This window comes from Camelus dromedarius, chromosome 6 (genome assembly GCF_036321535.1).
Source record: "Camelus dromedarius isolate mCamDro1 chromosome 6, mCamDro1.pat, whole genome shotgun sequence".
Lineage (NCBI taxonomy): Eukaryota > Metazoa > Chordata > Mammalia > Artiodactyla > Camelidae > Camelus > Camelus dromedarius.
Genome location: NC_087441.1, coordinates 70133224 through 70149256, shown reverse-complemented (window position 1 = coordinate 70149256; position 16033 = coordinate 70133224). Strand labels below are relative to the sequence as shown.

The window sequence follows — 16033 nt, the reverse complement described above, 5'->3', positions numbered from 1 at the left end:
CGCACACTGGGCACCGTTGGTGGAGCGCTAGTGTAAACAGCCCCAGGAGCCTGGTGGGCCGGGGCGCCCTGCGTTCTCCGCGGGGAGCGGGGGTGCGGGGGCCAGGTTGGGCTGACCGCACCCCGCCAGCCCAGGGTTTGCGATGTTTGCCGGGGAGGCGAGGAGCGCCATTGTGATGCGGCTGGGAGGGGTGGAGCCACCGAGTCCGGGCTCAAATTAGATCCTTCTCTTTGCTGGGCGCCCGGGCGCGCCCAGTGCAGATTGCTAAACTCCAGAGTCGGGGAGAAATCTGGGAGGAGGTGGGTCGCCACACCCCCCGGTGCCTGCGAGTTTTCTTGGGAGCCCAGGGGTGCCGGGCACACGCCACCGAGATGCTGGGCCCTCGGCTCGTGACCGCCGCCCACCTCTTCTGCTTATGGAGCTCGGTGCTGGCCGCCACCTCCGGGTAGGAGCGCAGGGGGCGCGCGGGGCGGGGTGGGGTGGGGTGGAAGCGAGCCTCAGCCAGACCCTGGCCTGGAGGTTTGATCGTATTTGTCGCCTGAGCTGGTTCTCCATGGGACAGTTACTTTGTCCACCCACGAGGTTGCTGAAGCGTCTCTGGCCGTAACTGTTTTCTAAAGACAGTTGTTTTACTTTTAGTCCACGTTGCCTCTGTGATTTTCTCAATTTTTTGCTTCCAAATAATAACGCATTTTTCTTTCAAAGACTTTTTTTCCTTCTCTAAACGAGATATCCCAACTTTGGCACTGACAAGGTGTGGCTGAGGTGACTGAAGCATGGGTTCAAGTGCAGACTTTGTAGGGAGATATCTTGTGAGACACCCAAGTAATAGAAAGCCCTTGCCACCCTGCACCCCCCAGTCCCCCAACCCCCACCCCGCAAAGGTTTCTGCCCTTGAGCCCTAACCGCTAGCTCGAGCAGAGAAAGTGCTGTTTTAGCGATTTTTATGCTCTGCATCTGGAAAAGTCACCAAGGATAGTTGAATTTCAGTTGGTATACTTTAATCAGTGGTGTCAGTTAGATGATGTTTTCTTGGGTAGATGCCGAAGCATAAAGATTTGAATAAGAAACAGGCAAAATTTGTGTGTGTGTGTAAGCCAAAAAAAAAAAAAAAAAGTCACGCTGGGATGAGATCCTCTGTAAAGGAGAAGTTTAGAGGCTTGTACTTTGCCAGTAACTTCTGCATGTCCCAGTGTAAGGTATCCTGTGCGGTCTGTGGTTTATAAAATGGAAATTATAACACAGGCCTTCTGCTAGTGGTGCATGAATTACTGTGTTAAAATTGATTTGTGAGAAAGTACAGCATGATAAGTGTAATTAACACTGCTGTGTGTTATATATGAACGTTCAGAGTAAATCCTTGGAGTTCTGATCATAAGGAAAAATTATATTTTTTCTATTTCTTTAATTTTATGTCTAAATGAGATGATAGATGTTCACTAAACTTGTCACAATCACGATGCTGTGTAAGTCAAGTCCCTATCTGTACACTTTAAACTTACATGGTGCTGTGTGTCAATTACATCTCAATAAAGCTTGATAAAAATTTATGGTTGCTGTTGTTATAATAGCATGTCAGTGCCATTGCTAAGTGGAGCAGTGGGGCAATACTAATTGGAACAATTGCAGTTGGCACCATGCAAGGAGGCTGTCTCAATATTTATGAAATTTGAGGATCTCAAAAAGATGGAGATGTGAGGCTAAGAAACTTTGTTTTCCCCTCCTTTAGGCCCAGGTTTCTGGTGACAGCCCCAGGGATCATCAGGCCTGGAGGAAATGTGACTGTTGGGGTGGAGCTTCTGGAGCACAGCCCTGCACAGGTCACTGTGAAGGCAGAGCTTGTCAAGATGGCAGCCAACCTCACCATCTCTGTGCTGGAAGCAGAAGGAGTCTTTGAAAAAGGTAAGGTGAATAACAGAGTCTTACCCTCCTGCAGAAGTAACTGGAGTGTGTTGATAAAGCTGTGTGCTAGGTGACTTAATGGAGAAGCCCCACATTTTTGGTAGCTTACGTGATACACTTTTTTTTTTCGTGTGAGAAAGGCTTTATTCATCCACCTCACAATTCTTATAAGAGAAAGTTGGTAAACAGTAACATCTTGATTAATTGAGCTCTTCATTTTTTTCTAGTTCATTTTTTCCTCCCATTTTTAAGAGACGGCACCTTAGAACCAAAAAAACTTGTTTCTTTAACTTAAAAAAAAATCTTCACACTGTAAACATCAACAGCTTAAGAAGTTACTTTGAAATAACTTTGAACAAGCAAACAGAACCCACTTACTTCCCATTTCATAATACACTTTGAATCCTTACTCATGTGAGTCTGAAATGGTGTTTCTGGGATGCTCTTCTGGGTGGGGATTCCGAGACCCAGGTTCCTTCCACTTTGTGGCTCCATCGTCATTAATACATGGATTCCAAGTCTGCCACTGAAGAGCATGGAGTTTCTCTTACAGTGCAGGCCTGATGTGGTCATATCACTCTTCTTCTGATGGCCACAGTTAGCTGCACAGGAGGCTGGGCATGTGGGCCAGCATGTGCCCAGAAGAGAGGATGGGTGTAATGAACAGTCTGACACAAACCATAGTTACGTATGGTTTACACAAGCTGTGTATAACTGTATTTGTTTATTGAGTACAGAGGATTTTACTAAGTAGGCCTATGGGAAGGGAAAGATTAGTCATAGTTAAAAAACCTAGTTTTATGGAATATTTTTTAGTTTTTTAAGTAGCAGAAAAAAAGACAAATAATGTAAAAGTGGGAGTCATTTGTAAAAGAATCCACATCTCCTGTTTTAAGTTTGGGTTCTAACTACACCCAGGATTAAATTGGGTCAATGAATGTCTCCTTTTTCAATACTAAGGGAAAAATAATTTTGGGGGGGTAAACAATTAAATATGCAGATTTTTCTTTCAATTAAAATGAACATTTTTTTTCCAGTTGAAAGAATAATCTATACTCAGTACTTACAACCTGATAAACACTGGAAGTAAAGGAAATAAACCAAAAATCACCTGCAATCCCACCACCCCAACTATAAACACTTAATCATGTTTAGATGTTTAGTCAGAGGCCAGAAACTGAGGCATAAATTCCTATTATGTTAAGAGTTATCTTTTAAAAACATCATTTAAGGGCACAAAATGAAGGCTAGATGGGGTTCCACAGTACTCTGTTATATAAATGTTTATCCTTCACCAGCACAGAGAAATTAACCTCCTCATAAAATGAGATAAAATCAAAGTTTATCTACATCCAAGGTTCTTTCTGCACTGGGAAGTTGACCGACTGGGTGGGTTAGTTTGGGATAGGAGTCAGGAAGAGGTGATATGTGCGGGGGCCAGATGACGTTGTCTTTCATAGGTATGATGTCAAGGAAGCGGGAGGCCTTGTTTCCCCAGAGAGGAAATGTAGTTAGTGCTTAAGATGTCAGATTGAGTCTTAGTACTAGTTGTGTGATCTTGGGCAGGTTACTTAACTGCTCTGAGCCTCAATTTCTTCATCTATAAAATGGGGATAAGGTACTTCCCAGGGTTGTTACAAAGTTACAATAAGTATCTAGTACCTATTGGGCACTCAATAAACAATAGCTTGTTAATACTGTAAGTAGTAATAACGTCAAAGAAGATGCCAGAAGTGTCATTTCCATCTTATGTGGGGGTGGATCTCTACTTTTATTATTGAACTGTTTAATTATGAAAATGAATGAATTTTGGTTTTATGATAATGGCTAAAGAAAATGTTGAAATACTAAATCACAGCAGACGACACTTAAGGTAGCTCCACATTCATTATTTATTCATTAAGAATGATCATTTTGGCTCTAGTAGTGTGGCAGTTTTCCTACAGGGCAAAGGTCCAGAATAACAAGGATGATTTTGATAGATATTTGGTCTTTGCTTAGACATTTGCATACTCTTATTCTAGAATTTCTCCTGCATTGTTTTTTCTGCAGTCACCTTTATCGGTCTCCTTTCTTTTTTTCTATAAACAAATAGTATGAACACTGGGTGCATGTTATTGTGGCTTGGTTTTTAAACTTTTAATCTTAGATTTTCCCTTTGGGAGGAAAGTTGGTCATATGCCTTTGGGAAGGCTACAGTGCTCAAGACTGGGTCGGACAACACTATCCTGGGAGCAGGATGGATCTTTGAAAAAGAGAAAGAAAATGTGCTACTTTCAGGGGCTGTTTTGGACTCAGTTGACGTCCAGTTTCATTGAAAATACCATTGGCTGGAGCATTCTCCCTCTTTCAAAGGAGAATGTTAACTTTGTTATCAGGGGCTGTGGGTCATTGTTCTCAGAGCAGATGCTTCCTGTAAGGTTAGGGCTGAAGGATCAAGACATTTCTCCCTCCTTGTCTTCACATCCTTTGCTTTATCTGATTTCTTCAGTTGTAACAGTATGTAGATAAAGGAGGACTTTCTGAATCAATGGGGTCTGGATCTTCGTAGGATTTATTTTTCTCCCCTGCTGCATAAACACAAATACATACATATTAGGTCTCACTGTTTCGCCATTTCCTTATGAAGGCCTCCAAGAAGTTCCTGCCAAGAAAAGACTGATTTTAATAAAGATTCATCTTCTAGCAGAACTGGGTAAGGAGGCGGAGTTTCCGAGTGGCTGTTCTTCTTAGAAATTCCTGGGGCAGGGCAGTGTTTTACCATAACCATATTGCATTTCTAGCTTAGTTTGTGTCAGAAACAGTGACAGCTAAAGGATTTGAGTTGCAGAATATAACTTAATAAAGGCAGAAAAGTATGGCTTGTCCTCAAGGAAGAGGTCATTTATTTGTTTGACAGATATGGGGAAAATTTTGTTTACATTTTCATTCTTGAGCCCAGCAGCATGGATTACATTACAGTTAGCTTATTCATTTTTTAAAAATATATTAATTCTGTATTTATTGGGGATTGATTACTTTTATTTATTTATTTTTTTGTGAACAGTAACCTTTTAGAAAGTGTTTCTAGTGAACTTTGAGGAATTCTTTAAAGGTATATTAATGCCTCTTTAGGGGTGAGATTGAGACACTGAAGTGTACTTGTCATTATCACAACTATCACCAGCATCACCACCACCATCGTCACCACCACCATTATCACCACACCATTTCATCATCACCACCATCATCATCATCATCATCATCATCTCTGTGATGAATAGAACTAGGTTCATAACCTTTTGTTGTGTAAAATAGTTATGCAAATATAATAGACAAAACATGGTAAAATTCAACAGGTAGTAATTACCAGAGGAGAGAAGATGGAGCAGCTATTGGCATTTGAAGTCAAGACAGACAGTCTACTGGTTGGAGAGTGAGTCTGTCCCCTTATTTCTTACCTTCTTGGCTTTTACCTCTTCCTTTACTATGATGTTGCCCTGGAGTTCCATGCCAAAGCAAGAAAACAAAGTTGAGAACATTTGAACTCACAGGTCATAAATGAGAATTATCTTCTCATCTGTTAAGATGTATGGAGTAATTGAATTATTTATAATGTCCTTGAAACTATAATTTCTGCTTTATTTCCTGTTCTCTTTTTACAATTTGAAATATTAATTTGTAAACTTTCAGTGTTTTTCCTGAATGAGATTTACTTCAGATTTTGATAAAGAATATACCCTTTTCCTCCACTAATGAGTTCATTGTGGCTGGTTTCACAGAAACCTGATTTAAGAAAAATACCTAAACAAAATCTCGACTGCAAACTGGGGTCCTCAGCAGGGCATCTCCTGGCCTGGAGGCACTGATATATTTATGGTGCCAAGTCTACTTCCATCTTCTCACTGAAGGATTTGGGGGAGATGGACTCTGAGACTGTGCCTCTATCCTTTAATAACTAGCTTTTTCTTCTTGCCCTAAAATCTTGGAGCATTAATGGGTGTTTACATTCAGTTCTTTAAGAATTAAACCTTCTTCTTTGTCCTTTATTGTCTTTTTTTCTATCTCCATTGACTGTCAGATATTTTATTTTCCATCTTGATCCAGTAAGAATGTGAAGTTAGTATTTTAAAGTTTGAGATATTAGCTGAAAAGCTTTTTGGAAAAGTCATCCAATTCGGTTTGGATGGCTTTCTGGTGGACAAAGCTCCTGAACATACTTTTCATACCTTGTAGATCAAAATCAGTGCTATGGTTTTTGCGAGAGTAGATTAATTAGAGAGCTGTGTGGGCAGATCTCCCAGGGAAGGTTTCACAGGCAGCTGTGCCAGGAAAGCTCAGTCTGAGCATGTAGTGACATGAGAATCATTTTTAAAGGGTGTGGGCCCTTCATTCACATGTCTTTGGTATTGTGTGTGGTGTATATTAATAGGGAGGTGGGGCCTGAGGACAAAGGACCAGAGTGTAGTCATGACGTGCTTGGGCTCTGAAGCCAGGCTGGCTGGATGCCCTTCTGTTAGTGGTCGTGTGGCTATCGGCCATGGCCATCTCACCAAGCTTCAGTTTTATCATCTGAAGAGTGGTGGTTCCTGCCTTGTACAATATGGTTATTGTGAGGACTAAATAAGTAACATGTTTAAAGCACCATCACACATGGGAATTTTTAAAGAAGACGGTAGCTATGGTAATTATTAGAAAACGCTAGCAACAAACACATCGGAGGCAATTCTTAATCACCCTCTTGAGATGATCTTGAACTGGAAACTCTATAAAAGGCACATCACTAAGCGGGAATGGGAAAGGATGTAACGTATTAAATACTGAGTTTCCTTATACTGCCAGGGACTTTATGCACCCTTTTTAATCAGTAACCCGACGAGGAAGGTACTTTTATCTTCATTTTAGAAATGTGAGGCTAAGAGAGGACCAGTAATTTTCCTAGGCTAACACAGTAAATGGTATAGCCTGAATGTTCTGTTGGTTCTGATGGTTCTGAACTTGAAGGTTTTGTACTGCCTGAGAGAGTGTGAAATATTTTTTGTTGCTTTGTTTGGGGATTTTGATGCAATGTGTATCAGCCGTCTTCCTCAAAAATCATTTTCTTCTTTGCTTGTGGTAGTTTAGAGCTGGATCTCATGAAATCTAATCTGGATCTAAGAGTTGCAAGAGGCAATACCAGCTCTCCTCCTAATTTAGTTTAGTCTTCATAGAATTTTGGAGCTGAATGGAACCTCAGGGATAAGCCAAACCAATCACCTAATTTATGGCTGAGGAGACTGAGGTGTGGTGTTGGTGACTTCCCCAAAAGCTGGAAGCAGATCTCAGGCTCCCAGATTTTCAGTCCAATGCTATTTACATTATACTCTGGGAAACTCTCCTAGCATGTGGGGAACTGTATGTAAGACCTAGGGGATATTTGCAAATGTTGATTTTTCTGATACAGAAAAAAATAAGGCTTACTAAGGGGTTTAAAAATGCTTACCTGTATTTTTGTGCGAGTTTCTTGTTTCAGCTCAAGGTGGAGTTGTTCTTTATGGACCAATGGTTCTGCATTGGGTGGGGGTGGGGCTCGGTGCCTGAGATCTCTCCTAAAACTAAATCCTGTTGCTGTGTTTCTCAAAATGTGAGTCATACTTATGAAAAATGCAGATTCATGGCGGCCCCCTCAAGACCTGGGTAAGGTCTGGGAATCTAAACCTCATTTTAAGCAATCACTGCAAGTGATTCTTACCCTCGTTAACATGGGAACAGCTGGGCTTCAGTTAGGAGACTCATGGATTGTTCTTGACCCAGTGGTGGGAAGCTTGAGAGTGAGAGGCAAGTCTTAGCAAGTCTGTGATGATTCATAGCCGCTGAAGGGCTCCGCCCAGATTTCTGTATTTGCCTTTCAAGCAGCCCCCAACCCTAAGCCTTGGTGTTAATTTAAAGCATTGGAGAAACATGTCTTGGGGTTTGATTGTGAATCAGTGATGGAGTGAAGTTGAAACTGAACAGACGGATTCTTTAAACTCCAAGTTAAACATGTGCTGCTCCTCTTCTAACACAGAATGAGTCACTGTCCCAGTGACTCACTGAGGGCTTGTGGTGGAAACAGAAATCAGATCTTGTAAGAATCTGGGCTGGGTTGCTGTTTGAACCTTTGTGTTATTAAGAGGGCTTCTCAGTGCTGGAACTCGTTTCCCCAAGGACAGTTTCCCCCATTAATTGATTATTTGTTGACTATTTGTTGTGTGTTTATGGGAACCGTAAATGAATGGGGGGTGGGCAGAAGAGGAAGGGAGGCATTAGAGGAGGTGCAGAGATTGTAGAAGGACATGTCTGATATTAAAAGCAGAGGAGGCTGGAGAGTTTTTATTTCTTGTTTGTGTAGAAAATTCAGTGTGGTTGGTTAATAGTGCTTCTTGTGTGTGACCCTGTGCTTGGTATGGTTACTTTTTACACCCAGAGCTATACAAATATCCATTCATGAATGTTCCACCTCTGCTGACATAGTTGGCATTTAGTGGGAGAAGTTATTTCACCTCCAAGAGAACGGGAGTGTGTGCCGGAGGAAGAGCCCAGGGCTGGGAGAGTCAGTCATGGAAAGGAGATAGAGGTGTGTGTGTGTGTTTTCTGAGAAGATGTTACATTTGGCTTTATATGTATGTGTGGGGAGACACCCAGATGGAGATGTTCTGCAGATAGTTTTGAAATTGCAGCTAGGGAGAGTTTAAGGCATTGTTTTCACAGAGGCAGACAGTATTTGAAGTCTTGGTGGGAAGGCATGGGATGCACAAGAGAGATGGAGTTTATGGAAAGGACACGTCTGATGCCAGAAGCATGGAGGGAGGAAAAGAAATCAATGAAATGAATGGGTGGGGAGCAGCCAGAGACAGGGATGGATTGGAGATGGCGAGGCGTCTCAGAAGCCAAGAGAAGAAAGAGTTACAAGAAGGAAGTAGCATCAAGTGTCCTGTACAGTTGGGGAGACATGGTGGTTCAGGATGGGGGCTCTGAAGCCACACTGGAACTGGACCCTTAGCACTACCTCTTACTACCTTTGTGACCTTGGGCAAGTCGCTTCGTTGTGTCTAGTCCCAGTTTCTTCATCTGCATAATGGTGACAGGAATAGTACCTGCCCCAGAACATTGCTTTGGGGATTAAATGAGACAATGCTTTAGAGCCATATTGTCCAATATGGTAGCCACTGGCCACATGTGGTTTTTGAGCACTTAAAATGTGGCTTGTACATATTATGATGGACTGTGAGGACTGGATTTTGAATACTTAGTGCCAAATAATGCAAAAACCCCAATCATTTTTTATATTGATTGCACATTTAATGGTAGTATTTTGGATATATGGGGCTAAATAAAATATGTTTTTAAACTTAATTTCACCTGTTTGTTTTTCTTTTTGCAACATACTGCTTTAGGACATTGACTGCAGTGCCTGGCACACAGTAAACATTTGGGCACGTCAGCTATGTTGCACCAGGCATCCCCTGCATGAGACATTAGCTCTGATGCCTCCCTTCTGAGCACATGCCTGTGGCATGAGACCAGGAGTCTCTGTAGATGGGCCTTCGGTTCTCACCCGATTGGGCCTTCAACCTTATTTCTTTGTCTTTGAGGAAGGAGGAGGTCTCCCTAAAAAGAGCACCATACCATAGGGGTTGGTAAACTTTTCCCATAAAGGGCCAGATAATCAATACTGTAGGTTTGCCTGCCAGTGGACTTTGTTGCAGCTACTGGACATGGCCTTTGCAGCAGGAAAGCAGCCACAGAGGACACGTTAACTAATGAACATGCTTGTGGACCAATGGAAATTTATCTATAAGCCCTGAACTTAGGGTTCATGTAATTTCACGTGTCACAAAATAAGATTATTTTTATTTTCCCCAGCTATTTAAAAATGCAAAATCATCATATCTGACCATAGATGTGGGCACAATGACCTAACTCAGCATGGGACAGAAGCTCACTCCTAGGCCAGCCAACAAGGACCAAGGCACATTCTATTGGAAACACAGTTCATAGTAAAGGGAATAAAAACATTCTCCTGAAGAAGGGAGCTGCAGTCATGGCTAAGAAAAAAAAATCTATTAGAATAATGGGACACAAAATCAAGATAATAATTTAGAAATATTTACATAGACTAATAGCAAAAATATTTACTTGATAATACATAGTCAATGTTCCTAGAAAATAAAACTCTAGAATGAAAAATTTTTTTTTAAGTTGAAGTATAGTCAGTTTGCAATGTTGTGTCAATTTCTGGTACAACATAATAGAAGATTTGAATTTGAGAAAAAATAAATTCATAACAGACCTTTAAAAAAATGCAAAACCACTTTTATTTCATGAACTGTACAAGAGCAGGCCTGGCCCAGGCTTGACCCATGGGTGGTCGATTGCTGACCCTGCTGTAATAAATGCCCTTCCGTTTGGCCGTCCAGAGCCTGGCTTGACTTGGTTTTTCATTGTGTAGAACCTAACATTTAGTTTATATTGTACCATTTTATTTATTTTACTTTTAGTAGTTTCATTTGACTTGTTTTATGCTGAGTGGTCTAAATGGAACAAAACATTGTTTATGAAACTCTTCTTTACTGAGATATTTGTAAGCAAGGGAAGGCAGGAGAGGAAAAAAAAAAGAGTAAGGGACCAAAGGAAATCTTTTTGTTTTATTTTGCTTGAAATACTTGTGTTTTCTGTTATCGATTGAATTCACTGAAGTTCCTTGACTTAAAGATGCCGTTAAACTGTGAAGCAGAAAAATTACATTTTAAGATTTTGTCTTCATGGATTTGTGGTAGAAACCTCATTTCCCACCCTGTCCATCTGAGATCAAAGAAAATGCCAAATAACAAGAGAATATTTTAATAACTTGACAAAGAGGTAAAATTTTTCAGCTCAAAAAGTGATTTCCTTAAGTTTATTACTATATATTACTGAGTAGCGGAGAGTTGCCAAAAGCCATCAGGCAGTAAATGCTAGGTCAGACATATATATGGTGGAAAGTCCTTTTTTTCCCCCCTTGGAGGATATTTCAGGACCCAGTTGGATTTCCAATTACACACTCTCTTTCCCTTCAGTGACTCTCCGCAGTGCTGTCTGGTGAGCACAGATGTCAGAAGCAGCAGCATATGGCATTATAGAGTGTGTTTAAAAAGTTAAGGAAAGGTTAGTTTTTGTGTATGCTTATTACACCATTTAAAAATAGCTTTGACTCTATTTGTAAATCAGATGACGGCCAGCTCTCAGCCTGTGCCAAGTGTGAAGCCTTAAAACAAAGTTTCTTTTGAGTGGCTTTGGTGGCATTGGGAGGCAGAAAGCACTGAAAGGGTTTTAAGATCGACTTTCTCTGGTTATACACAAAAACGATACAATCTGGGTTTTACAGAGTTGTCTGCAATAAAGTTGAGAAGGATTTCAGAGGACAGAATGTATTTTTAGTCAGTGATTAAGGATGCCATGCAATGTTTTAAGAGGTGGTGACTATTGCCCATGTCTCAGGGGAGCCCCACTGAAAGGGAGAAGAATGTTCACAACAGTTTGCAAATTCTATCTATTTAATCCTCAACCCAGCAACCCCAGGGAAAGAGATGCCTGTTTCCCATCTGCACTCCCACCACCCTGCCCCCAGTTTTATGTTTTGGTGCTGTAAATTATTGCTAGACTATTAGAACTTCCAAATAAGACTTAATAAGTCTCTAGGAAATTCCAAGCTGGTTTTATGAATTTAGAGGTATGACACCAAGTAGAAAAAAATGTCTAGTACTTAAAGTTGACCTTTTAATAAGATGCTTGAGGCAAGTGAGGGGGCCTTACACTGGATCTCTCTGCACATCCTTTGAGTCACTTTATGAATCTGGCAAGAATTAGGCCTGGGTGGGGCCTTTCTGCCCCTACATTCCAGATTTTGGGTGTGGCTTCTGTTTCCGGGTCTGTGTCTTTCCTGGGTGTGTGATGGGCACAGTCACGTGTCACAGAGGTAGGACCCAGGCATGCAGTCCACTCCCCTTCCAGTTTCTCTCAAGTGAGAAAGACCCTCAAAGCTTTGACTCTATGAAGAGTTACATTAGAAAAAAAAAGTTCTATGAATGGGATTTCCTGTACTTCACATTTGGGTGGCTGGTTTTAAATTGCTGAAATGCTTGCCCTTCAATTTGCCATCAATCTGCTAGATTTACTTGGATCAGAGACTCGAAGTTGTTTTGTTTTACTTTCTCCTTGCTTGATGTCACTTAGATAAAAATAAATCCAGCCCTGACACACACATACATATCTTTAGTCTTTGTGAGCATTGGGAGGTAAGATGGTGTGTCAGGCCATGGTAGAAAGGAAGCACATTGTTTCCTCCAGTTGCCGGGCTGACAAAGTAATCAAGCCCGGTGAACAATTTGTCCTAAAGTCATGAAAATCAGGGACTCTCAATAATCAAGAGTGCTGGTTGGTTGGGGCTGAGTCCCCTGCAGTCTAACACTTTTGATTTTATTCCGCAGTGGGACGTTGTGGGGGCTGCTGCGCTGTACTGTCCAGGTTCCTCCCATCAGGGAGGAAGACTCATTCTCTGAAGCTGCTGGGAATACTGCCCTTTGAGCAGGCCCCTTCGGGGACTGCCCCAGATAGAGAGTCACCCTGTCCCAGGGGCGCCCCTCCTTGGGGCACCCCTCTCCCTCAACTCAGGACAACTCTCAGGAGTCAGTGCTGCTTCTGAGTGCCCCCCTGGACCTGTCCTGAGCCTGCATTGCAGCCCCCATCTCCCCTCCCCCGAGTCCTGCCTCTTTCCATTTCCTTCCCTTCTCCACGCACTGGTCCCAGGCACACCCCCTGCATAACCTCTTGCGCTAGTTTTTTTAGGGTATCTAATACTATATTTTTTCATACTAATGAATCAAAGAGGGAAATCATGTGATGGTCATGAGAGGTTTCCAAAAAGCGTAACATCCTGATTTTTTTAGAAATTCAATAAAATTAGTAACATACACATACACCAAACCAATAACTTGTATCCTGCTTAATGGTGAAACATAAACATTCTGATTAAAGTCTCAAACAGTATAAGCATGCTAAACAATAAAATAACTAAAAAAGGAAGATAAAAGGCATTAATATTCTAAATATGAAAGCCCATTTCCTTTTATCTGTGGATATCATCATTGCATTCCTCAAAAACACAAGAAAATCTACAGAAAAACTATTGGAAATAATAAACACATTCAATAAAGTGATCATCTATAAAATAAATGCAGAAAAATCTGTAGGAAACCTCTTGCACTTTAATCAAGCATCTCAGTGTCGGCTTCCCAGGGAACCCAGCCTCAGACAAAAGCTACTGTTTACCTTTCCTTTGAGGATGGGTTGTTCGGATCTTGATCTTGAAATGAACTTCACACTGTACTGTGAAGAGCTGATAGAAGAGTTGGGAAGTTTTCCAGTTTTTGTTTCTTTTCAGAAGTTCTTGTATGCCACAGATTATTTTAGAATTAGCTCCACTCCAGCATCGCTTGTGTGTATGTAACTCTAAGGGATGGGAGAAACACTATGGAAGAGGAACCTGTGCCGTGCTGATGGCTAACATTGAGTTGAGGGGAGAAAGGAGTCCAAGAGGACTGAGTTTTGAGCCTTCTGTGACTGAGGGAACAGGAATTTCAAGATACACAAAGAGGCTACCCAAGCTCCCGATGCCAATTTTTTCCCCATACTGTACTGTTTAAGTGTTTCAGCCCAAATACTTTGCAGGGTCTGCCTGCAGAGTTCTGTGGTTCTTTTCAACAAATATTTTTACAAGACAAAACTTGTCAGTTGTCTTTTTATGGTTCTTTTGGGGGTTCACCCAGTTTAGCTGCTGCAACATCTCAAGGGCTTCTCAATTTCACTTCGGTTCAGTATAGAATACACCTCTCCCATTAACAGCAAGAACTTAATGCACAGAAGTTTCTGCCCACAAATGGAGATATTCGCAAAGCATGATTACACAATTTCAGAGTTAAATCTTGTGCAAATTAAACCCACATCATGTTAATATTTTGCTAAATCAAAAAAGATCTGTGACAAATGCTAGATACGGAATGCTGGGGTAACAGCGTGACCTGGACCATCGTGGGGGGGCTCGCCTGTCTAAAGGGCCTTCTGTGGTCTGACCCAGCCTCATCTCTTCTGCCCCTCCCACCTCTGGTTTTGTCTCATCTCGCTCTTTGCTTCCGTAGACTCATGCTGACCTCCACTCCTTTGCACTTAACTGCTGCTCTGCCTGGAGATTCTGCACCTCCTTTCTCACCTGGCTCATTTTCCCCCAATCTACAGTCCTAGATTCTGCATCATTTTCTCCAGGGACCTCCTGCGATCCCTCTGGAGTGCTCCCCAGCCTACCTCCGTTGCAGCCCTTCCACGTAGAGCTGTATCTGCTCAATTGTCCCTCCTTCCTCACTTTTCAAGACACTCTTTGCCCAGTGTCATATGATTTCAGTTAAAAGAAGAGTATTCACCTAAAGTTTGAATGAATTTTTCCTGCTCTTTGCTTCCTGTGGTGACAGCTATTAGATAAACTGGTCTGTGCTGTGTGGTTAGTGATTTTGATGCATTGCTTATCTGCTCCGGAAAACATTTGTGTTTCACTGAGACCCATCGAGGCAGTGGCCATAGATGGGGTGCACACATCTGGGAGTGCACAGGACCATTTATAAGAGTGTACGTGGAAAAGGTACTAACTTTTATTTCTATTATTTTATTAGAAAAAATTAAAAAAAAAAGAAAATATTTAATACTTTGGTTAAGAAAGTTCATGTATATATATTTTATAAAAATATGTAATATTTATATATAAATAAGTATATATAAATATGTAATGTATATTATGAGTTATATAATATCTATATAGTATTTAAGAAAATGTAATTTATATAGCATAGATTATAATTTACATAATATTTAGATAAATATAATTTATTTACATAATATAAATTATATATTTATATATTATATGGTATATATAATACATTTATATATTTTATGTAATGTATAAAGTATTATTTATGTATGTAAAATCCACATATTTTATAAATCTATCCTGATGGGGTAACCGGTACTAAATACTTAATTGACTGCCTGCTTCATCATCAAACAGGTTACAGAGGCACGCTGACATGCTAGTGGGGGACTCGGCAAGCTTTCTGGCCCTATAATGACGCACGTTGATCAAGTATGTTTTACATGCCAGGCACTGTTCTGTACCCTTTACAGGCATTGACATACTTATTCCTTATATCCACTTTGTGAGATTGTTGTGATTATCAGCATCCTCATTTTATGGGTGACACAACTGAGCCCCGAGAGTCAGGTAACATTGTCAAGGACAGGACTTGTACGTGGCTGGTTGAGGAGAGAACCGATGCGCTCTGACTGCAGAGGCTACTTGCTTCATTAACCCTGCTCCACCCTGTGCCTGTCTGTTCCCTTGGGGTAGACACGTGTGTCTTGTTCACTGTGGTACCCTTAATAAATATTTCTCAAATAAATGAAGGAATTGAGGGCCTGTCACCACTTCTGAATTCGTATCACTTAAATGGGAACTTTGGATGAATACTCTTCTTTTTAACTCGAAACATTTTTTCCCTTGCAATAAGTAGATGTGATGAGGAATTGGCATGGGTTAAATTAGCAGTCTTTGTTTAGGAACTTATATGAAAACAAGTCTGCATCATTCTAGTACTGATGGGTCAGTTATGAGTCCCAGCTCTTCCTGACGTGACTCATGCCTTCCTCTCTTCCCTTTATCATGAGTGTATGAGAACATGGGAAATGGACCTCAGCTTGCTGGGAAGTGTCCCTCAGACATGGACAACCTTAAACAGCAGCAGGAGCAGCAGCAACACTGACAGCAAAAATAGTGATGGAAAACAGAAGCAGGACTTAACTAATTCTGACAGCCTTTGAAGTCTTCATTCCTTGGCACGAGGATCTGTAATAACTCTCAAGTGTTCTGGGCTTTAGTAAAATTGTTTTGATTTGACCAAGTAAGTTCATGGTTTCCTAAGCTTATGACTCCCTTTACATCTGAAAGAGGATTGAGAGGATCTTAGGAGTGTTGTATCATATCATATTCAAATTATGACTCTATTTTCTTTCTTTCAGGCTCTTTCAAGACACTTACTCTTCCATCAGTAAG

General features: G+C 41.1%; 1 protein-coding gene across 3 annotated transcripts in view; it reads left to right on the top strand.

Moving 5' to 3' along the window:
- Positions 1-203: 203 nt before the first annotated feature.
- The window catches only part of CD109 (CD109 molecule), a 113798-nt gene continuing 97968 nt past the window's right edge, over positions 204-16033 (top strand). For all 3 annotated transcript variants that reach the window (XM_064486943.1, XM_064486944.1, XM_064486942.1), the window contains exons 1-3: positions 204-445; positions 1730-1902; positions 16000-16028. In XM_064486943.1, the coding sequence (XP_064343013.1) occupies positions 372-445; positions 1730-1902; positions 16000-16028 (276 nt within the window). In that variant the 5' untranslated portion in view covers positions 204-371. The remainder of the gene's footprint in view (positions 446-1729; positions 1903-15999; positions 16029-16033) is intronic.